At 36.4% G+C, this 25,786-nt stretch overlaps 2 protein-coding genes across 8 annotated transcripts in view; one reads left to right on the top strand and one right to left on the bottom strand.

The window, feature by feature from the left end:
- On the top strand, positions 1–17,220 carry LOC127951374 (guanine nucleotide-binding protein subunit beta-4). 3 transcript variants are annotated; one of them, XM_052549241.1, is made up of 10 exons: positions 1–241; positions 2,838–2,945; positions 4,735–4,773; positions 5,273–5,379; positions 5,811–5,874; positions 6,366–6,528; positions 7,265–7,331; positions 9,772–9,973; positions 10,103–10,319; positions 13,174–17,220. In XM_052549241.1, exons 2-10 carry the CDS (start codon positions 2,889–2,891, stop codon positions 13,278–13,280), a joined length of 1,023 nt encoding a protein of 340 aa, XP_052405201.1. In that variant the 5' UTR covers positions 1–241; positions 2,838–2,888; the 3' UTR covers positions 13,281–17,220. The 3 variants fall into 3 exon arrangements, with proteins under 3 accessions (XP_052405201.1, XP_052405200.1, XP_052405202.1); XM_052549240.1 differs by lacking the exon at positions 1–241 and adding an exon at positions 1,090–1,286; XM_052549242.1 differs by lacking the exon at positions 1–241 and adding an exon at positions 2,589–2,738.
- mfn1a (mitofusin 1a) overlaps positions 17,106–25,786 on the bottom strand; it is a 24,700-nt gene continuing 16,019 nt past the window's right edge. For 2 of the 5 annotated variants that reach the window (XM_052549239.1, XM_052549237.1), the window contains 6 exons: positions 21,383–21,485; positions 21,048–21,268; positions 20,837–20,959; positions 20,541–20,737; positions 19,092–19,226; positions 17,106–17,466 (listed from right to left, as the gene is read on the bottom strand). In XM_052549239.1, the coding sequence (XP_052405199.1) occupies positions 17,397–17,466; positions 19,092–19,226; positions 20,541–20,737; positions 20,837–20,959; positions 21,048–21,268; positions 21,383–21,485 (849 nt within the window). In that variant the 3' untranslated portion in view covers positions 17,106–17,396. The remainder of the gene's footprint in view (positions 17,467–19,091; positions 19,227–20,540; positions 20,738–20,836; positions 20,960–21,047; positions 21,269–21,382; positions 21,486–25,786) is intronic. The other 3 variants (XR_008152648.1, XR_008152647.1, XM_052549238.1) reach the window with 3 other exon arrangements.

Below are 25,786 nucleotides of genomic sequence, written 5' to 3' on the forward strand. Positions count from 1 at the left end.
CAACTGAACAGACAGTGACATCTACTGCCTCTTTAAGACCTCATCTTCCCACTTTAACTGTTCAGCCTCCCCCATGCAGCCCCACCTTGTCACCAGCAGCTCTCAGTGTAGACGTGCTGGCTGTAAACTAAAGTCCCCACTGCTTATCCTGGTGACAGTGCTCCCATCAGCACATTCTCTACTAAGGGAAGCCGGGTGCTTACACTGATCGATCTCTCACCGGTGGACTTCAGCATACTAGGTAATACTAAATGTCACTTAATACTGGTTTTGTAACTTAATTACTCCTTTAAGGGCTCTAGAAAGAGTCATTATAGATCAGTAGGAGTGAGACAATGAAGTAGTGATTGTGTAGTTTGCATTTGTTAACCCATGGCATGCCACAGATGGCTTCATTCGTGTCACTACTGCCTAATGCAAATTTGTATATTGACCATAAATATTATATGATAATTGCAGTCAAACTTAATAATATATGAATATATTATTATATGTATTATTCTTATTCATGTATTATTATTTTTTTATGAACAAATTGCCTCTGAAATAAAACTCTGACAAGTGGAAAATTGGCAACCACCCAAATGTACCCTGTGGATTTAAATAAGTGGGAATCTTTTGAATATATCCTGTGACAAAGTACAAATAAAAACCATTTGCTGTACAATTTATATCACTGATCAGCATGTTTTTCTGAAAGTTGTAGATTAAAGATTAACTCAGTCATATGTTTAATTTTAAATTTTATTTTTATTCTCATGTCTATTTTCAAAGATTTTTTCTTCTAGGTCTGCATATCGTAAAAAAAAAAATCAAATGACTTTGGCACTGTATCCACATGTATCAAACTACTTCAGTCATTTTTATAATTGAGGAAGCTGATAGCCAGAACCATTTCAAGCGCGGGTGACCCGAGTAGGTAGGCGTTGACAAATGTCAAACTATTTTGAAAAAACACATTATCCTCGTGATAATATACTATAAAAAGCAATAAGAGACATAATACACTCAGATTTACACAAGGAAACTGAATATTTTCTGTTAAAAAAAACACTAAAATAATTCATTTCCCCCCTTTATCCAATTGTTGCCATGCTCTCAATATCAGTATGGGTGTGGTAATCGCTATGTGAATTGCCTTGAAACTAGTACATTTGGCTCCGGGTTCCTTGTTTTGTTTTTTATATATATATAAATAATACGAAATGGGTGCGTTAATATTTTGAAATAAGGAATTTGCTCACCCTTACAGGCGGTTGGAGGATTCTGTAGTGTTGTTACATCAGGTAATGTGTCAATGTTTGTGTGGTGGTCTGAAGTGACTGATTGGTACACTCGCCGTATGCTAGTCACTTAGCTAACCCAAACTAAACAAATCATAATTTAACGCTGTGATTAACTTTGGTGACAAATCTACAGGGAAAGGTTATTTTAGACCTTTTTTTTGCCTCGCGTAAATGGTGTCTTATAGGGGAGGTTTCTGTTTAGTGCAACATGTGGTATTGAATCTGTTGTCAAAACAGTTCGCTAAATTACCTTGAAATAATGAGAAATGTAACGTAATGTAAGTATTACATTAAATCGCGTTAAACTCTATGAACAACACGAATGTAACAATTAACGGGCTAAATTGTCGTTTCTTTGTAGATATTTTATCTCGTTTATAGCGACTGGTTTAACAGGCTGCAAGTGTCAGGTTAAATAAGGGATTAACGCATCTGGATTAAGTAGGATTTATCAGACTATCCAATGTACATATTACATTTTGAATTAAAATGTCAATCCAGCTAGTTCGATCACTATTAAATATTTCTTCCAACTCCATTATTATAATTAACCTGAGTTTTCTAGGTACGTTATTCCTAATATTATGTCTCAGTTAATGTGTACAGTATTTGATTATGGAAAGTTCTTTACTTAAAATGCACACTGATCATTGCTTACTTTTCCTGTAATGTGGCTTACTAGGGTTGGGACCAGCAGCCTTCCTGTTTTTAGCAGCATTGCTTGCAGTCATGCTACAGTGCTTCCCTAAAAGTACTTATGCTGAAATGTAGATTTCACAGAGGTCAGGGTAAACCTCAGTGATCTCAAGGGGTATTCACATATTGTGTCAAACCACTAATGTGACAGCTCTCTATGCATTTTATTCAGTTTGCAGTTTGCTTTTAGGCTGAAGTAAGATTGAAAGCTATAGGTAAGGTTAATTGAGTCATGGAAAACATGGCAATATTAAAACGCAAAATCTGAAAAAGCTTAGATTTTTAAAAGATATGCTCAGTTCTAAAATTTGCTTTTGTGTGAAATCCTTATAATGAAAACATTTGATGTCCCGTTATTTACCATTTGTATTGATATTACAGTTGCACTAACTGTTCAATTTGCAACCTTTGAGTGAGTATCATACTGGATACAGTATAACCTCCATATTGGGGTGGTGTTAGCTCAAATTTAGGCAAATCAACTAGTGGGCAGTGCCAAGTGCCAAGCAGTGCTACCCCTCATTAAACAAAGGAGCACAGCGTGCCCAGCTCTCAGATGGCAGTGCAACAGCTGGAGTGTTTGGTTCCTCTACTGAATTATATGATACAGTTCCTAGTTCTATTCAGTCTAGTAAAAAGATTGATGCTGCTTGAGCACTTTCTGTGTTCTTCACAAACTTTATCCAGTGGGGCTGTCTTACTAGGTCTGTGGGACCTGTGACATTAAAATCAAATGAATATATGGAAATTGTTTGCGTGAGTGTCTTAAATTATTAATCCAGCCTGAGTGCTCTTTTATTAAGCAGTCCTTTATTGACTTCTTAATGTGACTTGGTTCTTGTGTGTTCATTGCAGGTTTTTGTCTATTGTCAAAGTTGGGAGAAGGAGTGAAACGCTTGCTGGACCATGAGTGAGCTGGAGCAGTTGCGGCAGGAGGCAGAGCAGCTGCGCAATCAGATTAGAGTAAGAACTAATGTCCTTTCTGGTCAGCTCAAAAGATTTTGCCACTCCTTCAGTTAAACCTTTTGGCTAATTTTACATTGGTTACATAGCAGAAGCTCAAAATTTCTGTCAAGTCCTCAGTTTGAGTTGGGGGCTTGTCAGTGATAAAATATGTTGGATGCAATGGATGTAGCCAAAAACTATATATATGTAGTGTCTATATTGACGTTTTTGATTTTTTTTCTTTAAAGGGACTGTAAGTAGGAATTACTCCCATCTAGTGGTGAAGTTGTATTTTGCATTCAAACTAATTTTGCTCTCCAGCGCCTCGCTTTTTCAAATGCGCGTTGCATCTACGGTAGGCGATATGTACCAAAAAGCTTTGACACGATGTCTTCTAATAGCACTTCGTCGAGTTTTCCTTCAGGTGAACAGGTGTGTTATTTCAAACAAACTGCAACATGACAACTAACAAACGAATGTTACAGTATGAATTACTGACTGTGGAAAACATGAAATATTGTAATTAGTAGTTATGTCTTCTTTATTCGTTATATTTTCTGAATTATGTGCATTGTTAGATATCATCATCAAACACTGACTTACCTGTCGAGAAGAAAACAGGCCACTTCAGCGTCTCTTTTGAAATCTTTATCCAGCATTAGCTCTTTCCACCTAGAAAAAGCTTCCCCGACATTAACTCTTGTTTTCTGTAATCTACGGTCACGTTTCCTTTTACGTTCTATTTTTTACTGTTTTGGCGACAATGTTTTCTTCTCCTGTGGCGCGGCATATGTATGGTCCATAATAAGAATGCAATCCAGACTTTTAAACTTGCCGGTGCAGTTTCAAGCGCCTCTCACTGCTCTGCACCTGCGTTTCTGGCTCTGACCGAAAACGCGTTGTGGAAACGCGTTGGCTTAGTACTTTTTGTCCCTCTCTGCTATTATAGTTTTGCAAGATGGCGGAACTACATGGAAGCCTCCGTCGACCTACCCGTCCCATGTATATAAAGATAATAAATTCTTCATTTACGAGGATTAGTTTAAACATTGGCATAGGTATTTGTACACCATTGAGGGCATATTTATGAATAAAAATATTGATTTTAGATAATAAAATACCTAAAAAGTTACTTATTGTCCCTTTAAAACTATATATGTTGCATCTTTAAAATACAATAGTATTGTACAGTTATTTTAAAATGTATTTTAAAATGTATTTTACCTTACATTGTAATTATGACTTGCCAGTGTGTGAATATAAGGGATGTCTCCCTTGTTTAAAAATCTGTGAGTGTATCAGAAAAGAGAGACAAAATATGTGTAGAATAGTGGGTAATTTCTTGTCCTATTGCTGGTAATTAGTTTCTTTGTTCTTATTTTATCCTTCACTGTTTACTTGTCTTCAGTAAGCTTGGTGAAGCCCCCCCTCCCCTTTATTTTTATTTTTATTTTTACTTAAGCTTTTATTGATGATATTGAAATAGATGATGAGAATTAGCCAATTCAAACGGCAAAACATTTTGATACCATAAAAACCTTCCTTAAAGGAAAAAAACTATATTGTGAGATATACCATTAATGTGAAATATCATGATAAGATTTTGATTGTATTTCCCATGCCTAGCTGCAGGTAATCGGCATTTACCTACTGTACATCAACTTTGTTAATTGGAATAGTTTCAATTTTTAATTTTTATTTGATATGTTTTATGTATTCCTGAATGCCAGGAAATAGAATGCATGTGTTTTCTTCTGCCTCTTCAGTAGAATGACTGCACTCTTACATGCTACTGTTCTTATTGCAGGATGCCAGGAAAGCATGCAGCGACTCCAGCCTGTCCCAGGTAAGCAGCTCTGTCACCATCCCTGCTGGGTCCCCCTCCTTATAATAGCAGTTTTGGACTATCCCATGTCTATGGGGCATATCTATGTTCACCTGTTCTCTGAGCTCAGCACAGACATGCAAATTGGCTGCTGACGTACATGGTGAACTTGGTCTTAAGTGTACTGAAATATTAAACAACCTCTTACATGCCAAGTCCTCCATCAAAATTTAAACGTTCAGCCCCTGCCTGGCGGTTTGGTGATTTAAGATTTCATAATTTCTGTTTGGATTATTTCTTTTTATGTTGGAAGAGATGGCTCTTGTACATTTCAAAGCAGTTTAATTTTGCACTTCTGTCAGTGCTATGTTAATTTTAGATAATCGGCATTAAACAAATCAACAAATACAGTTCTTTTTCCACACATTTGAGTGATCAGTAGCACACCTTGGATTGATGAAATGTCCCCTGCTTGCTTTATAATGTCACTATAAATTAAGAGTTCTGTGTGTGTGTTTAGATTACAGCTGGTCTGGATTCAGTTGGTAGGATCCAGATGAGAACGAGGCGGACACTCCGAGGCCATTTAGCCAAAATCTACGCCATGCACTGGGCTACTGATTCTAGGTCAGTTGACAGAAAGAGATTGAGTGGGCTGGAGGATGGGCACTCTCAGAGGAACCCTGCACCTCTGTCAGTGTACACTCAATAAATAATTCAGCAGGCCTCTCACAACTCAGGGGTGTTCTCGGATTATGTAGGCTGCCTCCTGCTCCAGTCTTTCTTTTCCTCCTTGCTCTTCTCCCTCTATCATCCACCCCTTCTCCACCTGTGCTTTAGGCAGGAGATGCCATTGTTAGATGCGTGGAGTTTTTGTCCATATTTGCTTGCAGTGTTTGTCATTAATTATCATAAGCATTTGCCATGTTTTTGCATGTTATAAGCATCAGTCATTGTCTGGATGTTCACCTTGTAGTATTTTTACTACACATCTGTAATGTGTACTATGAACAATGCTTTACTCTTTAACCCCTCCCCCACTTTTTTTTAACTTTAAGGTTACTAGTTAGTGCCTCACAAGATGGCAAACTCATCATTTGGGACAGCTACACCACAAACAAGGTTAGTCCAGCCCAACAAGTGAATATACATCTAAAATGCACAGCTTTATTACACAAGAATATAATAACTATGTCTCAAATATAATGATATAATGATGAAATGTGTATATATAGTTTTAAAGAATAATAAAGTATTATAGTAAATGTATATTAAATTTATAGTAAATTTAAATAATTTAACATAAATTTTGTAGAAGCTAAAACGCTAATGTAAATCATAAAATTCTAAAATGATCAAAATGAAATTGGTAGGTTGCATATAAGTTCTGTCATATACTAAGGCTCTTGGTGTTCCAAACCCATAGGAGGATTTGCGGTACATCCTGGCTCTTGTACTAAATTTGGAACCATAATATACTACTAATTTTACCATTTTGTTATATGGCAGAAATATTAGGAGTAGCATGCGGTTTCTGAATTCAGCATTGGCTCTCATTCTTCATAACACATGTGAAAAGCAAGTGCTATAATATTTGTTTGGTTTCTTTCCAGATTCATGCCATTCCATTAAGGTCATCATGGGTGATGACTTGTGCCTATGCTCCCTCAGGGAATTATGTAGCCTGCGGAGGCCTGGACAACATCTGCTCAATCTATAGCCTTAAAACCCGTGAGGGCAATGTCAGAGTCACTAGAGAACTTCCTGGACACACAGGTAAGCTGTCAGAAGAATAAGCATCATCAGTGCCGGGACACACCAAGCCACCAGTCAGTCAATGGCGGGCCGTCGGTGAGCATCTGTTGGGCTAGTTTGTTTGGTGTCTTCTACATGTTGAGCTCACATCAGAGGAGAAACGGCATTGGGGTCATCATGAGAACTCTGATTGGATGTTCAGTTTAGTGAACAAGTCAGTGCTCAAGAATTAAAATGAAAGCGATGAAAACAGGCAAGTAAATGAAGGCGGCACAGACAGAAGACTGTTCTGTGGTTAAGTGATCTTACCCAAGCATTCCAATATGTGAATATTCCCATAACAGCATGAGCTTCTTAAAATGAAGAAAGTTATTAACATATGTTAACTGATATTCAAAATGGTACACAAGCACTGCTTTGTTTACGTTTCGTACATCTGTGTATCTCGTGTATCCTTGATATGGTTTCTCCTTTAAATGACAATTATATAATTTTGATAGTTGCTGATGTAGACAGCTAATTCCTCTCATGCAGAATGCAGATGTTTACTTTGCAGTCAGCCGTAGTCTGAGCAGTATGTTCAAATAAAACTTTTTATCCAGACTCTGCCGAAGCAAGGAGACATCAGCGTCGGGTTTTGTCGCTGCTAGTTCTTTGAAGTCGTCTTGTTGTGACGCGGCCTTTGGTCTTCATATTTATCATGCAGTGGGCTGAAACTCCTGTTCTGATATATACATTTTTTTTTCTTCCTCACCAGGTTATTTGTCTTGTTGTCGCTTTTTGGATGATAGTCAGATAGTCACCAGCTCTGGAGATACTACTTGGTGAGTGCATCGCAACTTTGAATGACTAGTTCAGGGGTGTCCAACCCTGGTCCTCGAAATTTACCTTCCTGCAGAGTTCAGTTCCAACACTGATAAAACATACCTGTCTGTAATTATCAAGTGCTCCTTCAGATCCTAATTAGTTGGGTTTCAGTTGTGTTTGATCAGGCTTGGAGCTGAACTTTGCAGGAAGGTAGATCACCAGGAACAGGATTGGGCACCCCTGGATTAGATTATTTTTCTTTAACGGTATTGTAATTGTCTTTTTTTTCCCTCAATGTTCTGGAACTGTTAAAATGACTCTCAGCAGTTTAAAAATGAATTTCAGTACTTCAGATATTTTCTTCTATTTTACTGAAGTGCTGAAGAACAGCCTTATGCTGGGTACACACCAAAAGATAATCGGGCTGATTTTGGGCCGATTTCCACCCTTCCGACAATCCTAGCTATATCCCGAATATCTTGATGGTTCTACAGATTATTTTATCAGATGTTCCCTTGGTGTGAGGTGTGTTATGAGTGTCCGAACCTGATCGGAAGAACATCAGAGCTGCCCCGATTGGGAACCGTAAATATTCAACATGTTTAAAGAAACATGATGTGATCAGAAATCTTGATGTGTGGTAGGAACCCCGAGGACAAACGTGCGCACGCTCTGGAGATTATCATTAGCATTACGTTCTCATGGAGAACGGTCTTTCCAGGCTGCTTTCTCTTAACATACATTCAAATGTAAAATGATTGAAAAGCAGAACTAAATTTTTTTACAAAACCATCAAACATTTTATTTACAAATTGTATTTATTTTAATGGAACATATAGACTATTAGTGATGCTTGGCACATTGGTCATCCAGTGTTTCTGTAAAAAAAGAAAAAAAAAAAATCTAATATTGATAACCTGCAGGACTCCTGACTATTAAAGGGGTCGTATGACGTTGCTAAAACGAACATTGTTTAATGTGTAATGCAGTGTGTTTATGTGGTTTAAAGGAACACTCCACTATATTTGAAATGAATTTTCAAGTTGAGTTTTACCGTTTTTGAATCGATTCAGCCGATCTCCGGGTCTGGCGGTCGCATTTTTAGCTTAGCTTAATATAGATCATTGAATCTGAAAAGATCATCTCCGCTCAAAAATGACCACAGAGTTTCAACATTTTTCCTATTTAAAACTTGTCTCTTCTGGAGTTACAACGTGTAATAAGACCAAGAGAAAATTAAAAGTTGCGATTTTCTAGACTGATATGGCAAGGAACTTTACTCTCATTCTCAATAATCAAGGAACTTTGCTGCCGTACTATGGCTTCAGCAGTCGCAGTGATATTACGCAGTGCCTGAAAATACTTCACAGCTAGTTTGTGTAGTTGCAGCAATAACAGAGTTGCTGGGGACTATTTTCAGGCACTGCGTAATATCACTGCACCTAATAAAAGTGTATGGGTGAAATCACACAATGTCGTAATGTAGATTTCTGAGGGTGCACTCTTGTCATAAATTCATCTATTACTTTTCCTACATAATTTTTAACAAAAAATATTGGTAAAATATATATTTGGGAGTCTTAGACCTTTCCAACGATATATAGTTTGTCAAGATTAGATCAGATTTGGTTGTAATATAGTATAGTCAACGTAGGCGTCCCGTATACGGGACGGGGTGACATTTAACAGGTTAAATTTTATAAAGAATATCTCTTTGGGTTTGAGACTTTAGTCTTTGCAACTTTACGGATCTTCTTAATGCACCAAGAGCTTGTAACACTCCAAAGTGGAAGGAAAAATTTGCGTCATTAAATTGCATCATATGATCCCTTTAAAAATGCTGTCTATGTACGCTTGAACTGATTTGCTGTAAATCAAACTTCGGATGGTAATTGATGACCCCCAACCAATTTTTTTTTTTTTTTGCTGAGCAAAACCTTTTCTCTTTTGGGTGGACATTTCAACCATTTTTTTTATATCAGACCAGTACAGCGCACGCACATCAAATTGTGTAACTTTTAATTTTAACGTATTATTTATATTTTATTTTTATCTGATGCTAAATTATGCACATTTCTGATTACCTGAGAAAACTTTTTTATTACAGTGCTCCGTTAGATACCAAGAAATTCTATATAAACAAATAATAGAAAATTTCACCGGAACAGTTCAGTTATGTTTTTGTTAGTTTTATTAGTATCTTAACTAATGTTAGTTTTATTATTTTTGCCATTTTATTATCACAAGTATTTGTGTAATTTTATTTTTCTTATGTTATGACATTAAGATATGGCATCATTATTATTATTTTTTTTTTTTTTATCTCTTGTAGTTTAAAGCTTATAGGCTTTCTTATGCCATCCATGTATGGAGGCCTGTAGAGTCTGAATATGAGTTTCAGTTGTTTGTTTGGTGATCTTGTACTGAATGTGACCCAGCTCTCTTTCTCCTTTGCAGTGCTCTGTGGGACATTGAGACTGGTCAGCAGACCACCACATTCACAGGGCACAGTGGAGATGTGATGAGCCTGTCACTCAGCCCTGACTCTAAGACCTTTGTGTCAGGTGCCTGCGATGCATCCTCAAAATTGTGGGACATCCGAGATGGAATGTGCAGACAGTCTTTCACGGGACATGTTTCTGATATAAATGCTGTCAGTGTGAGTGTCGAAGAGAAAATCTTAACCAGTGTTTGATACTGGTTTATTGAGCCTGTTAAATGCTTTCATAATACTTGCTGTTAGTTTGAAAATGTTCATATCCATTTTCAATTGTGCTCATGTTTTCAGTTCTTCCCAAATGGTAATGCGTTTACCACAGGCTCGGACGACGCCACTTGTCGTTTGTTTGACCTTCGTGCAGACCAGGAACTGATGATGTATTCACACGACAACATTATCTGCGGCATCACTTCCGTGGCCTTCTCTAAGAGTGGCCGCCTGCTGCTCGCTGGCTATGATGACTTCAACTGCAATGTATGGGATACTCTAAAGGGAGAGCGTGCAGGTATTAGCATTACATAATTGTTTTGTGGAACTTTCCTAGGTTGTTTAATTTGTGTATCAGCAGACTGAAAAGGTTATGAACATGCTCAGCAGCTTATTAGACAAGATAAGGCTAACAGAAATCACAATAAATCTCATTACTTCAAACTAGTGTTTATATAGTTGAATGACAGCAGTGAACAATTTAGCAAATTGTAACTTTTTTTAACTTTTTTTTTTTTCCCTGGGAGGAACCCTGAACATATGTGATCTACATAGACCATAAGGGTGGGACAAAGTATCAATATGACAATCTATTATTGTCCTTTTCCACACTGGCCCAAATAATTAATACAGTAAGGCGTTTTTGAATAGTTTTTCCTGCTCCCATCATCTAAAAATGCATGGAAATCGTGGCTGTGCCATTTTCTCCTTCTTTCCAAAGTGCTCTGAGCAACCATGAACAGTGTTCTCTGTGAAGATGGGGAAGGACGAGGAACCACTCTAATAGCTCTACTGCTATATACAGTATATATGTTTACAGGGTTCTCGCATTTTATCAAAAGTTTAGAGTGAGAATAGGGGAGGAACCATTCAAATATTTACACATCGGCCTTTCGGCTCCACTCAATTTTCAAGTTTTTGCTAGAAGTTCGAATATAACTATTGTTCATAATTGACCAGCACAAAATGGATATTATAACAATTGGTAAATCTCAAAAGTCAAATTCATACAAATAAAATAAAATGTTTTATTTCAAAAATAAAAAGGAATTTGGCTAAACTGCAGTGCTCAGTGTACATAATGAACACAGTAGGTTTGCTAAACTTGACTTGAGCGACTTGACTTGCACATTTTGATGCCTTGATGACTGTTAGGAGCTCAGCCTTACCTAGAGTAACTAGTTACATGTAATCATGTAGTTAAATGACAAAATAAATATAACTAATCTGTTACAGTTACTGAGAAACAATGTATAATTAAAGGGGGGGTGAAATGCTCGTTTTCACTCAATATCATGTTAATCTTGAGTACCTATAGAGTAGTACTGCATCCTTCATAACTCCAAAAAGTATTTAGTTTTATTATATTCATAAGAGAAAGATAGTCTGTACCGATTTTTCCCGGAAAAACGCGAGCGCCTGGAGGCGTGACGTGTGGGCGGAGCTAAAGAATCACGAGCGCCAGTTGCGTTGAGAGCGTTTGGAAGCTGTGACAGCTGTGAAGGCTGAAACTGAACGAGAGCAGCAGCAGCAAGGACTCGCTCCGAGCGGGGCTCGAACCCGGGTCTCCGATGGGAGGCGGACGCACTAACAAGGAGGCAGAGATATTTTAAGCAGTTTTACTCACCGCCTGTGGTTCCAACACACAATCGTGACCCTTTTTCGTTGGGATTGCATCATCCTTAAGGAATAAACGATACGCAAATCCGTCGTCAAACTGGGCTTTGTTTGTAAAACAAGCATTTTAGAAATGCAGGGAACAAACACAAACTTGCACAACTCCGTTGATGCTCTGTAAAAATAAACTCCATCCACTGGTCCCTTAATGCTGTTTTTTCTTTGGTAATCTGTGCAGGGTTGTCTTGCCCTGGCAACCAAAAACACACTCCTTTTGTGACATTTCGCGACGCTCTCGCTCTGATCAGTGATTGTCTGTGCACAGCCTCTCTCTGCTCTGCTATACGGGAGTGCGCGCTCTTCCGGCAAACGTGCCCTCAGGACCCATATAAGGAAATTCCGCTCCATCTAACGTCACACAGAGCCATACTCGAAAAAAACTTTCCGAAAGCGGAAGGAGTATTTTTGGAACAGAAATACTCCTTCAAACGTACAACTTAATTTTTGAAACTTTGTCCATGTTTAGCATGGGAATCCAACTCTTTAACAGTGTAAAAAACTCAGTATGCATGAAATAGCATTTCACCCCCCCTTTAAATTATAGTTATTTATGGAAATGTTAACGATTACAAAGGGGTTACATCTGAATATTTTCACAGATTTGATTTATTTCTTTTCCCAAATTGCATTGACTGCTCTAAAAATGAGACCCCAATGTTTCACGAGTTTTGGACACACATGCTCATTCAATAACTGACTTATGTATATGCTTTATTTTTTAAGATTAACTGTTTTTTTTTTCAAGGCATTGTTAGATGCCAGTGTTTTTTGACATCGCTTTGCAGGGATTTGATTTTAAAAATTACAGTATATCTTATGATTTTAAATCTGTATTTAACCTCAGAATAATCTCAAAGTAAAAAGAGGTGCAAAGGTTGGATTTTGTGGTGGCTGTGCTTAGAAATATTTATTTATTTATGAATATTTATCATTTAAGTTTAAGTGATTAAGTAAATAGTGTTGGGATCTGTAAGGTTAACCCTGCCTGCATTAAAAGTTTCAAAAGTATTGAAAACATTCGTTTAAAATTAGAAATTTAGAAAAGTAATCAAATGTAATCAGTTACATTACTTTTAAAACAATTGAAATAGTTACACTGCTTAATACATTTTGAATAGAATAAAGAAAAGTGTAAGCTTTTAATAAGTCAAAGAATACAATTGTTAATTACAAAAATACTTTTTGTGCTGTTTTCTAACAGTTTGGACTTAAAGATAGAAAACTTGCACTTAACCTTTTCAGGCATTTTGTTTTCATAGTTAGACAGATATCATGATGTATCATTTATAGGATTGTCTAGAAATATATATCGATCACCACAATAATCGATGTACCGTGAGCCATGTATTGTGATTCGTATCATATCGTAAGGTACCCTGCGATTCCCACCCCTAATGCACAGTCAAACTTAGTCATGTGCTATAAGATTTGTATGATACTAATCTCTGCTATTTTTGTTGCTTTTGTCTGTGAAGGTGTTCTAGCTGGGCATGACAACAGAGTCAGCTGTTTGGGGGTAACCAGTGATGGCATGGCTGTGGCTACCGGTTCTTGGGATAGCTTCCTTAGGATATGGAACTGACCTCACTGGGTTGGACTTTGAGAGCCACGCCTTCTGATCACACAATTACTGTAGTGCACCGCTGCCACACAGGACCCTTCCCTCTCCATCTCCTCCTTATAGATGCCCTAATTTTCTTCATCTTCTCTCTTTCTTAGACCACATTATCCCATCATCCTGCAGTCAGTTAAAGAGGTGAGGACCAATAGCGATACCTCTGACTCGAGGTGGGGGACAGACTGTGTTGTGTACAGTATATTTCTGCAATTCTGTGTGCTTGTATGTATAACATATGCACTTCTGACAGTGTTTGGATGTTCTGGTGTGTGGATACTTGTGATTGGTATCTTAACTGTCCCTTTTTTTTCCTGCTTATTTTCTTTGTCCCGAATCACAGTGCTTTTTGCCAGACACAGTGGCCAGTGTAATTAACTAAGGGTTTAGGCTGCCACAGTATTGTAGGCCATAAGTGTTTGATCCTCTACCTTAATTTAGTTAGCATCAGGTAGCATCAGTGTTGGTTCTTTTCTACCATAAATGATCCAGGCTGAGCTTGGTAATGTATAGTTGTGAGAGAAACACTGACGCCACTGAGCTTGTGTTTTCCATCCTCTACCGACTCAGTGTATTAAACTGTATTATAGCCAGCACAGAAGGATTTTCATTAAGCCCGTCTGTCCATCTGTCTTTACTATCACTAGATGCACTATCTGACATTTGCTGCTTTGCATATTTATTTGGCTGAATATATGATACATGTATGGTTAAAGGGATAGTTCACCCACAAGTGTAATTAGTTGTCATTTGTTCTGCTAAAATCAAAAGAACAGTTCTAAAGAAGACTGTGCTGTTTTCCAAAAAATCACAATATTTAAGTACTGATGCATTTATGCTTAATGGATCCAAAAAACCCTTAAAATGGATATGAAAGTATTCCAGATGACTCTGCATTCCAAGTCGTCTGAGGACATACAAAAGAATGAGTCAGAAACAGACTGAAATTTGGTCAAAGTTGGTCATCTAAATTTAGCGACTCCAGATTGAGTGGGTTGAATGAACTCCTGAGTCGAATCAGAATGAAACATTTCATAAACACTCCAAGGAGTCCTGTTACATATGTTATCAGTGAATTACGACTTTGTTATTCACCAAAAATGTTTTGTATGTCTTCATAAGACATGGAGCAGTACACCTATCATATGGACCACCTTCATGTGTGGACGCACAAAAATCAAATAGTTTTGCAATAACTTGAGGGTGAGTAAGTGATGACATTTTAAGCAAAACTATTTCTGGAAAGTTTAAGTCTTTTTGTTTTGATCCAAACACCAAGCATGGCCTTGATGCTTTGTGTGACTTTGCCACTGATGAGCATGCTGGAATTGTAACCTGATTCCTAACAAAGAGGCCTTGGTCACTGCCACTCTGACAATGTCTGCCTTTTTACACACACTATGAACACCTGCCATCTGAGATGAAGACCTAGCTAGGACTGTATGCTTTTGCACTAGAAAATAGTCATGTGAGACTGCACACACTGGTGTTTCTGCACTCGTTTGAATTAATGTGCTTCAGCTCTGTGACAAAAAAAAAAACTGTCATGGACCACAAGCTACACTGTGCATATTTAGACACAAATGTGTGTATTGAAGGTATAAATCCCTCTGTCTGTTTCTGTAAAACAACAACAACAAAAAAAGCAAGCCTTAAACGCAAGTCATTTTTCACTTGAACCACCAGTAATCACCTTAAATTTGTGCCAGTCAGTGTGAATAAATGTACAGGCTGGCTTTGTGAGCATATAAAAATATGTACAAAGGTTATGCTTTTCATTGTGGTTGTTTAGTTTTAGACTTTTTTTTTTTTCAGGCAAGTTTTTTGACATTAATGATATTTACATTTCCAATACCAGTTTGCATTCAGTATTCTGTATCGTTTTGTGCTATTTCAAGAGTTTAATATATGACATTACTGTTCATCAGGTAAATTTCATTTCAATCATGCAATTACTTATGTTATGAAAGGACATCCAACACGTGGAAGTTATGGACCTCCTGTTTTGAGTGTTTACAACATTTAGGCAGTTATTATTTAGGTAATTAAGGTACATGAAGAACTTTGCATAGTGCAATGAAGGCAAAAAGGGTTTTAACCTGAATTGATTTAGTAAAACCAACATAATTCATATGACATCCAATTGTCCTCCAGGTATAGCCTTTTGTAGTCGTTTAATTGACTTGAAATGTTTCGTCTCAATACAATACAAGTTCAAAACAATCAACAATGTACAGTACACTTACAAGTAAATTAACTTATGCCTTTTTATTCTGGGAAAATGAGGCACCTGCAATTAAAATAAATGGTGAACAGCATTTGTGCACATGTAAATTTGGCAGTTATATTTGTATTATTTGGGTTTTGTAAATTGTCATCACCAACATCATAATATCGCTATGATTTAGTTTCATGTTAACACAGTCTGCAACTTTAGTTGCTATACTTTTTTAATGACATTTTTTAGTGTTTATTGGTTTTGTTCTAAGTGTCTTCATTCATCCATGATTGTTGCTTTTTGTGTGTTTGTGAAGACTAATACGATTGACCTTAGCTCATATTGAATCCAGAACATTCATTAGATTTGAAGTTCAACCTGAACTTGCCAGTTAGTCCATAAAGTACATGAACATGATCGTAGGGAGCAGGCAACATAATATCCTATGGATATTTCAGCTAGCTTACTGAGCCTTATCCTATGGATAAGATCAAATACTGTGCTAGCAATACCACAATCCATTGACTCTGAGGGGGAGGTGGGGGGCAGCTTGCTTAAGTTTTCAAAATCCTTAACGGTATAAAAAATCATGCTTGACCTTTAAGTTAGAACTTGACAATTAAATCGACATGCAGGTGGTTTCCAAATGTGAAAATGATTGTGTTAGAACTATCGTATTAAATGATGCAGCTTATATTATCCAGATCTTTGCAATCACTTTTTCTTTCATTTAAAGTAGGCACTCAGCACATAACTTATGATGTGAGGCTTAAATATTTGTATTTTTTGAAGAAGTTTTCCCTTACAACATTTGCTTTCCACATGCTGGCCTTCTTGCTAAAGGCAGTGACAGCTTAGTTTTTCTGAATTTGAATTTAACCAAGGTTGTTTTTACAGGGGTGGTTATTCTGACAAGCATTGAAATTACAGCACTGAAACCCCAAGGCAGACTGGCAGCAGTTAATGTCTAAAATGGATAACAATACTACAAAGAAATACTCTAAATACTCTAAAAATTAAAGTGAATAAAGAAGTAAATGCAGCATTGGCTGTAGCGTGATCACAGATTCGATGTATCACATTGAAGTGTTGTTTAGCTTTGCTTTCACTTGCTACAGAAACTTTTTCATTTATAAACATACAGGACACAAATAACCGAAGTGCAATCTGTTAAGCATATTAACAACATACTGTCACCAACCCTCAAACAAATTGTGGTTTACCAAAGAGCAAGCGTGCTTGATTCATAGTGGTTTTGATGTATTTTATATAGCGATAGATCTACTTCCTAATGGGTGCAAAATAAACGATCCTTGCTGTTGTAATGGACAAGATATTTGGATGGTCCTGCAAATGCTGTAACTATTTGATTTAAAATCAGATGATTTTGATTTTAATTCACTTATACGGTAATTATTAGTTGCCCCTCCCTAGTGTGTATATATCATGGACAAAACCAGCAGACATAACTGCCTCTTGATTCTAACATACATTCCTCTTAATTCACTTTAAATGCTTTATTGACAACAGATTTGTATTATTTACTTTATGCTGGCTCAGAAAACAATGATGTCTTGCTGTGGGATCTTTTTTATTTAGGTTTTTAACAGAATTTGTTTGTATTCGTACAGTGGCAGTAAAACCTGTTATTATTTGTTGTCGTAAACCAATAAATGCTTTTCATCAAGAGACTGTCTATGCATTATTACTTTGCTACAATTAGTTGTCAGTGAGGAATCTGGACATCTTGAACTGAAATAAATCGTTCATATTCCATGTGATGTTTCCTTCAGCAGATGTTGGGTTGTTCCAGCACTGAACACTGGGGGACAGTCTTACTCATTTCCAGTCTCTTGCTGCTCTAGTTAATGTTGAGTCTGCAGATATTGTGCTGAAAAAGACTCCAGTTGTGACTCCAGATCAGTGGCTTTATGCCTAAAACAAATGGTATTGTTTCAGACCATGTAAAACTGAATTGTGTGATTTCAGAACTAATTGTCTTAACAATTGCAAAAAAAAATTTTTATAGACGAGTTTCCTGAACCCTCCCCTGATTTTGCCCGATGGACTCATTCTTTTGTTTGAGCCAGTGTTGATGTTCAATCTTTTCAGAGACCTGCCACACAAATCAGGTCTATGTGGCAAGTTTTTCTGTCTGAATAATGTTTCTTAGAGGTGTTTATGCACAGTGACTTAACACTAATCTGTTTGGGAAAGTTTTGTTCTAGGTTCAAGACAGGTACTGAATGAAGCCACATTCTCAAATCTTGTTGTATACAACTGATATAGGTCAATGATACCTGGACTATTAGTGAAGCAACAAACAGCCAAGCATGGTGACCCATACCCAATTTGTGCTCTGCATTTAACCCATCCAAAGTGCACACACACACACACACACACACACACACACACTGTGTACACACATCTGGAGCTGTGGGCAGCCATTTATGCTGCGGTGGAGTAGTTGGGGGTTCGGTGACTTGCTCAAGGGTACCTCAGTCATGGTATTGCCAGTGTTCTGTTGATTTGTCCTATGCTGTCAGATTTTCCTACCTCCCACTAAAACAGTGGGTAGTACAATTCGACAACGAAAAATGCTACTGTAAAGTTATGGTTTATTAACGTCTACACCTACCACAACCCTAATCATACCCTTACAGTACTGCAAATACAGTAATTATGTGTTATATTCGTGGTTGTAGCTAGAAGGGATACAGCTACAGGAAACCAACAATAAATATTCTTTTCTACCAATTAGATTGCATTTTTATTAAAATCTACACCTACCCCAACCCTAAACCTACTCTTACAGTAATGCAGATACTTTAAATATCGTTGTTTAGCATGAGAAAAAGAACTTAATATTGATGTGCACATGCGCAGTAAATATGGGTAGGAAAATCTGACAGGTAGGATAAAATGGCAGGACACCGGCCCGAGACTCGAACCCACAACCCTAGGGTTAGGAGTCAAACTCTCTAAACATTAGGACACGACTTCCCCATTATTAACAACTTTGATTTTTTTTTTCTTTTTTTTTTTAATTTGAAGATGTATTGTGGCCTACAGATACTTTATGCATTACATATGAGCAATTATGTTGATATTATTTTATATTTGTATACAATAAAAACTGTTTTAGAATTATTTTTGGATTTATATAAATTCACTTGCTGTTAATCTTCATCTTCCGAGAAAGTAATTCTGCTGGTTTTGTTCAACTCGCATCACGAGGCAGACCTTGGAAGAATCAGTCTACAAATGTCTTACTAACAGATGGGATAAAAATTATATATATATATATATATATATATATATATATATAACTATTTAAAACTAAATCAGCTTTAAGTCAGGAAATATAGCATAAAATACAAATGCAATTTTGTAATGTAGAAAAATATCAAATAAACATTAAAATGCTGTTATATAATGCTGCCCCACCTTTGTTGAGCTTAATCCTACAGTATTACCAATTGACAAGGATTTGCTTTCAATTAAAGATAATTATCTCTATGAGCTGTCATTCGCTCTCACGCACATCATGACTGTTCTACCTGAGGGTTTTGGAGTGTTTCTGGACACTCTCCAGGCGCTGAATCCTGGCGCTGAGTCTGCGGATCTCTGTTTCAAGCTCCATCTCGCTCTTGTCAACCTGTTGGCACATGCGGGCAAAGACGGCCACCATCTCCCTGTAAGAACGCAGAGAAGCATATCCTTCACACATTGCCTACACACACTCATCTCACAGACCATATAAACAAATATTTCAAACATCTCAATATGTTTGTATGCAGGTCAGTGAAGTGCAGCGTTGTCTTTTCAGCTGTCAGCTTGTGGATGAAATATTCACTCAACATTGCCATGATTAAGTGCTGGGAAAAGGCAGGTGATGTGTCACATAATTTACCTTTTACTAAGCCCATGTCCTTCAGTGTGCAAAGTTGATGGACAGATTTAAATAGCTGGTTAAAAGGGTCACTGCTGGATCATTTTAGTCTGAAGTGGAAAATCAAAAAGTAGATTCGGAACACTCATGGTTCTGCTTTAATTCCATATATGGTGTTTGTATCATAATGATGTGGTCAAATTTACTATTGTTTCACTGGTGAAATCTAGTCATTTCATAGGAATTGATTTTGTGTGAGGATAAAAATTTCCTCATGCAGATTCTGCATAGGGTTAAAATTGCTTGGTTTGAAATTGATTTGGATTTGAGCTGTGCTTCATACATACATTTCACTATTCACTATAGACAACCTTTTTTTTGTTACCTCACAAAAATTCATAAAATGCTGTTGATGTAACTGGACACATTTACCACTGTTGTAAGAATTTGATTTAAATGATTCCTAATCATTTAATTAAGAATCAATGAGATCAGAGATTTTTTTTTGTGAGGGTGAAAAATGTTCCCAACACAGATTTCACAACAGGTTCAAGATTTCCTGAATTGACCAACAGAAGGTTGCATTGTTTGAAAGTGACGTGTGAGCTGTGCTTCAAACATAGCTGTACTATTGACTATAAACTATTTTGTCTATGAATGTGTCTGCACATTTAGAATCATATTTTACAAAATAATAAACGGAAAAGCCCAGAATATTCCACATTCTCTAGGACTGAAAACCATAGCTTGTATGCTTTCAAAGAAACTCACAATATGAAGGACAAAAATGAGGAAAAGGCAGATATTTGACATTTGCAAGCTACAGCAAAGAGCACTTCTATTTTTACACATTTATCCGTATTCTTTGTGCATATGCTTGCAAACATTCAGGTGTTGTTATTTATAAAACTAATATATAAAGGAGTGGAGTCAAATGTAAAAAAAAAAATTAAGTTTCAAAACTTCAGTCCCTATTCAGAGTAATTGCAGAGGAAAGAGTAGCCAGAACATTACGTTAAACATCTCCTTTGGTATGGCACAAGACTCGCTATATGATAACAGAATTTTCACTATCTATGTGTTGAATGTATCCATTTTTGTTAGGTCTGTCACTCACTGTTGCACCTGCTGTCCACAGTCACTGCTGATAATGTGTGAAATGGCCTGCAGTCTTTGAGTGGCAAAGTCCACAAACTGTTGCTTAAGTGCCCTCTCTTTAGCACTGTTGGTCCAGGTCAGTCTTTCATACAGGTATAGTAAACTGTAGAGACTCACAGAAAGTACAATAAGCCTCCATCCCACAGAACGCCACACCTGTCCAAAAATGGGACCACACAAGTATATTTTACATGATTGTATTTAAAATGAATGTTACATAACATGTTACAGCCTTTTTAATCTGATATATCTTACCACTCCAGCAATGACCAACTTGCCAACTGATGCTCTGGAAGTGAGAGAGACCAACCCTGTTGCCATGGACATAGCCAACTCCTCCTGGGCCTGGGTTCCCAAGGGAGCAGAGGAAGAGGTGACCTGTGGACAAAGTATATTACTCCAATTAAAGCCAGTGGATACCCCCCCCCCCCAACAAAACAAACAAAAAAATCACTTTGACATTTACTTGCAAATTATGTTCCAGTAGGCTCAAAGCTTGTTTTGCTTTACCAGGCCCTAGGAAACGGTTCACCAAGAATGTAAGTCCCAGTGAGAAATTAAAGTTGATGTCCTCCACAAAATCTTCACAGAGGCTGGCAAAGTTCAGGTCATAGGTAATACTGAACTTCCTGTTGGGGAGGTGTAGTTGACATCGGGCAGCAGGGGGCAGCAGAGGACGTAGAGTGTCTAGGCATGATAATGACAGGACAGGACTGTCAATGCTGACAGCAGTCTAAAATATACTTTGCCAGGGTAAGCTTGTTTACTGGAGACTTTGTGTCTGAGTGGATGAGTGTGTACCCATGATGTCTCTCTGAGATGACAGCACATAGCCATATATACTGCTGGAACAGTGCAAGTCCAAATTCTTCACCATTCTCTCTTCCACATAGGCCATGAGCTTCTGGAAAATTATGAAAACAAACACAATCATGGGCGTTTTCATTGTTAGGTAATGAAAAAGAAAAAAAAAACTTTCAAAAAAGAAAAGTGTGTGTGTGTGTGTGTGTGTGTGTGTGTGTGTGTATATATATATATATATATATATATATATATATATATATATATATATATACATACAAAGAATTCAAAGAATCCAAAGAATTTGTATGAATGCAAATTTTATAAAGGTACACATTTCTAGTAATTGTGCAGTTAATTCTCATATTGTATTTTCAGAAAGTTTTGGAATATTTGTCCTCTCTCCAAATTTTTCACTACCTAAATACAGTAATAATTTAATTAATAAGGGTTATTTTGACCTATTCAGATTTTGCTTACATTTAGATTGTAAATATATATATATATATATATATATATATATATTGCTATTTTATATAAAAAAATTTTTAGCAATATTTCAAGTGTCACTCATGAGATTTGTTGTATTTTGAATCCGATTTTTCTTTGTAAAAGGTGAAGATGATCAAAATGATTTCAAACTTAAGGATTCATTAGTCTGAATACACTGAACCAAAAACTATCCTAACATTTTAGTTGATAATTCGGTATACTTTATTTTTGACAAAACATCCCATGTTGCAGTAGTGACAGCACATTTTTGGAAGTGACAGTAATGCTTTGGTAGCACCCACATAAAATTACAGAATTTTATCTCACATATTAAAAACACCTAGAACATAAATACATAAATACAAAAAAACATAAATTTTTTTGGGGGGGATTAAAATTGTGTTTATTTTCCCCAAATATGAGTATTATGTACTCCCTTTTGTCACTACCAAAACAATGACATGTTTCCGTTATTACTGTTTCGTTACTGACTATTTCTATGGGATAATACCAAAAGAAAAAATAACAATGTCACTACTGAAACTCCACCAAATTTAATTTTTTTTTAAACTGTTTTAGTAGTGAAAATTTTCAGCACATGGTTAGCTAGCACAGTTCTCAACAGTGGTATACATTTAAAAACTAAATGTAGTGACGCACTTTAAAAAGTGTAGTGACGTTCCTAAAGTTACACACAGATTTTTCAGACTTTTACACATTTACCTCAGAAAGACCTATATACTCACATCTTATAGCTATGAAAGAGGGGAAGACAGAAATATTAACTGGCCATAAATTTATGGGTTTAGTAAAAATCAGTCTTGATCATGGACTACTGACCATGGACTACCATGTCACTACTGTTTTGGTAGTGACATGGTAATGCAGGACATTTTTCATAATATACAAAGACAAAAAATAAAATAAAAATATATTATTTTGAACTTCACTTTTTAAAAGAATCAAAAAGATACTTTGGAAACAATGGGGAAAAAAATAATTTCAATATTTTCATAAGTTGAAATTTAGGGGTTTGGCTTCAGGACAGCCACCTCACAACTAAAAGGAATATATAAATTAACATTTTATATATATTAAACTTACTAATATTTCAATGCAATGTGGATTTCAACATATAATAGAAGGATCTTAATAAAAATCTAAGATTTCATTACTTAAATGCTTTTTAAATGTGTTTTTTGGTTTTGGGACAGCGGTTTGCACCTATTCTGTAGAATGGCCCATATATACAAGTTTATTTGTTTATTTGTTTATTTATTTGGGTCCCCATTAGCTTCCACAATGTGGTTGCTAGTCTTCCTGGGGCCCATAATGTGCTGAAACGTATGTTCAATTAAAAATACACAAATATAATATACATATAACTTACATATAACATAACCACATGTATACATTTATCCACATATACACATTCACACACATACAACATTTGAAAATGTCAGTACCTATATAACAGTCACAAATTAACTGGTGTAATGCTATTAATAATAATCTGTTTTAGAGTCTTCTTAAAATTACATATGTTGGATATATGCCTTGTTCTTAAGTCCAATTTATTCCAAGCAGATGACGATCTAACTAAAACTGTTCTTGTCATACAATTGGACCTTGCGGATGGAACCACTAACACACCTGAGCTCACCTGACGCGTAACATGTGCGTGACAATTCCCACTAAAAACCAATTTATCTACAAAAGATTTTGGATTGCTTTTAAATAGAGCATTGTGCATATAACAGAGAAGACTTATATTAAGTTTGTCCTCCACCTTTAGCCAGCCCAAACAGGTATGCATTTTATCCACACTGGAGCGAAAAGAGCAACCAAGGGCTACTCTTGCGGCTCTGTTCTGAACAAATTACTGGGCAGTACCCCAGATGTGACAGAACTAAAGATTGGATAACTGTTTTCATAACTAATGGTGGACAATATACTGAACATCTCCGGGAAAAAGCAATGCCTTTGGCCATTTTAGACACAATGTGGTCAATCTGATCAGCCCAAGAGAGCTGACTATCCAGCTTCACACCCAAGAGTTTAGTCTGACTCACCTGCTCTACCACAGATGTATCAATAATTAGATTTAAGTTGCAAGGCTTGCCAAGCATACGTTTAGTACCAAAGACTATACATTTAGTTTTAGATATATTGAGAGCTAGTTTATTAAGTTTCACCCAATTTGTAATGGCATTAAGTTCATTCTGCAAGGTACAACTTATATCAGTTATTGTAGGTGATGCATAAAACATTGTAGCATCATCTGCATACAGTACAACATCTGCTCTTGAAACAGCATGTGGCAAATCATTGACAAACACAGAAAACAACAATGGACCCAAACAGCTGCCCTGAGGAATACCACATGACAACTGTTTACAATCAGAAAAGCTCCCGTTGAAAAATACCCGCTGACTTCTACCAGAGAGATAACTGCATATCAAGGACACAGACTGATGTGAAAACCCATAGCACTTAAGCTTAGACAGTAATATGTCATGGTCAATAACATCAAAAGCTGCTGTGAAATCCAGCAGCACAGCACCCACAAGCTTTTTGTCATCCATAAAAGTTAGCCACTGGTCTACCATTTGTACCAATGCAGTGTTAGTGGAGTGTCCTGGCTTATAAGCATGCTGTGAATTGGAGAGCAAATTATTTGATACAAAGTACTGCATCATTTGATTAAAAAGTAACTTTTCAAATATTTTGCTCAATATAGGTAAAATGTTAATTGGTCTACAATTTGATTCTGTGAGACCTAATCTATCATCTTTCACTAAAGGTATAATTTTAGACTGCTTCCAAATTTCCGGAAACAACCCACTTATCACAGATCTATAAAAAATGTGACTGATAGGCTTGCATAAGATATTAGCAACAGTTTTAAATATTTTGCCATCCAAGTGATCTATACCTGCAGTTTTTTCCTCCGGGAGAGAGAGCAACATCTTTTCAACAATTTCCTCTTTAACTGTACCAAATGTCAATGAACAAGATTTATTCCTCATAATGTTCTTCACATTACTACAAGGTGAATCCTTAGGGTATGATAACATACTATAACATCTTAAATTTGCAGTTTTCTTTATAAAAAAGTCATTCAAATGATTTGCTATATCTAAAGGTTTAGTGATTATTTCTGCTGCTGTTTCCAAATACATATTATAACATTTTGGTTTTTTACACATTATTTCATTTATAACTTTCCACAATTGCTTACTATTATTTGATGAGTTACTAATCTTTTGGCTAAAATATATTTTCTTTTTTAATCTATTTAATTTTGTCACTTTATTTCTCAACTTACAATAATACCTTTCATCCATATCACTTTTAGATTTTAGAGTTTCAGCTTTGGCATTATCCCTTTCCCTCATTATAGATTTTAGCTTTGCATCTAACCAAGGAGCATTATTGCTTTTTATCGACCTTTTTCTAATTGGTGCATGTTTGTCAACTATTTTCACAAACCTATCCATAAAAATACGTAAAGAAGCATTAACATCCTCCTCGTCACAAACCGCCGACCAACTGGACCTCTCAACATCTTCCACAAACGCATTAGGATCGAATGTTTTATAAGACCTACGATAGACAATCCTTGCACCAAATTTAGGTAATTTAGTTTTCTTTGTTGTGATGATTAAATTATGATCACTGCATCCTACTCCAACTGAGATGACATGTGAACACAACTCATACACATTGGTAAAAATGTGTTCAATGCATGTTGATTTAAATTTACCATTCAAAGAAATTCTTGTGGGTTGTGTAACAATCTGCTTAAGTGCAGAAGCATTAGTTATAGTAATCATCTTTCTACGTAAATAACACTTCTTTGAAAACCAATCAATGTTGAAATCCCCCAAAAGAAAGATATCTTTGGTTTGA

This window comes from Carassius gibelio, chromosome B2 (genome assembly GCF_023724105.1).
Source record: "Carassius gibelio isolate Cgi1373 ecotype wild population from Czech Republic chromosome B2, carGib1.2-hapl.c, whole genome shotgun sequence".
NCBI lineage: Eukaryota > Metazoa > Chordata > Actinopteri > Cypriniformes > Cyprinidae > Carassius > Carassius gibelio.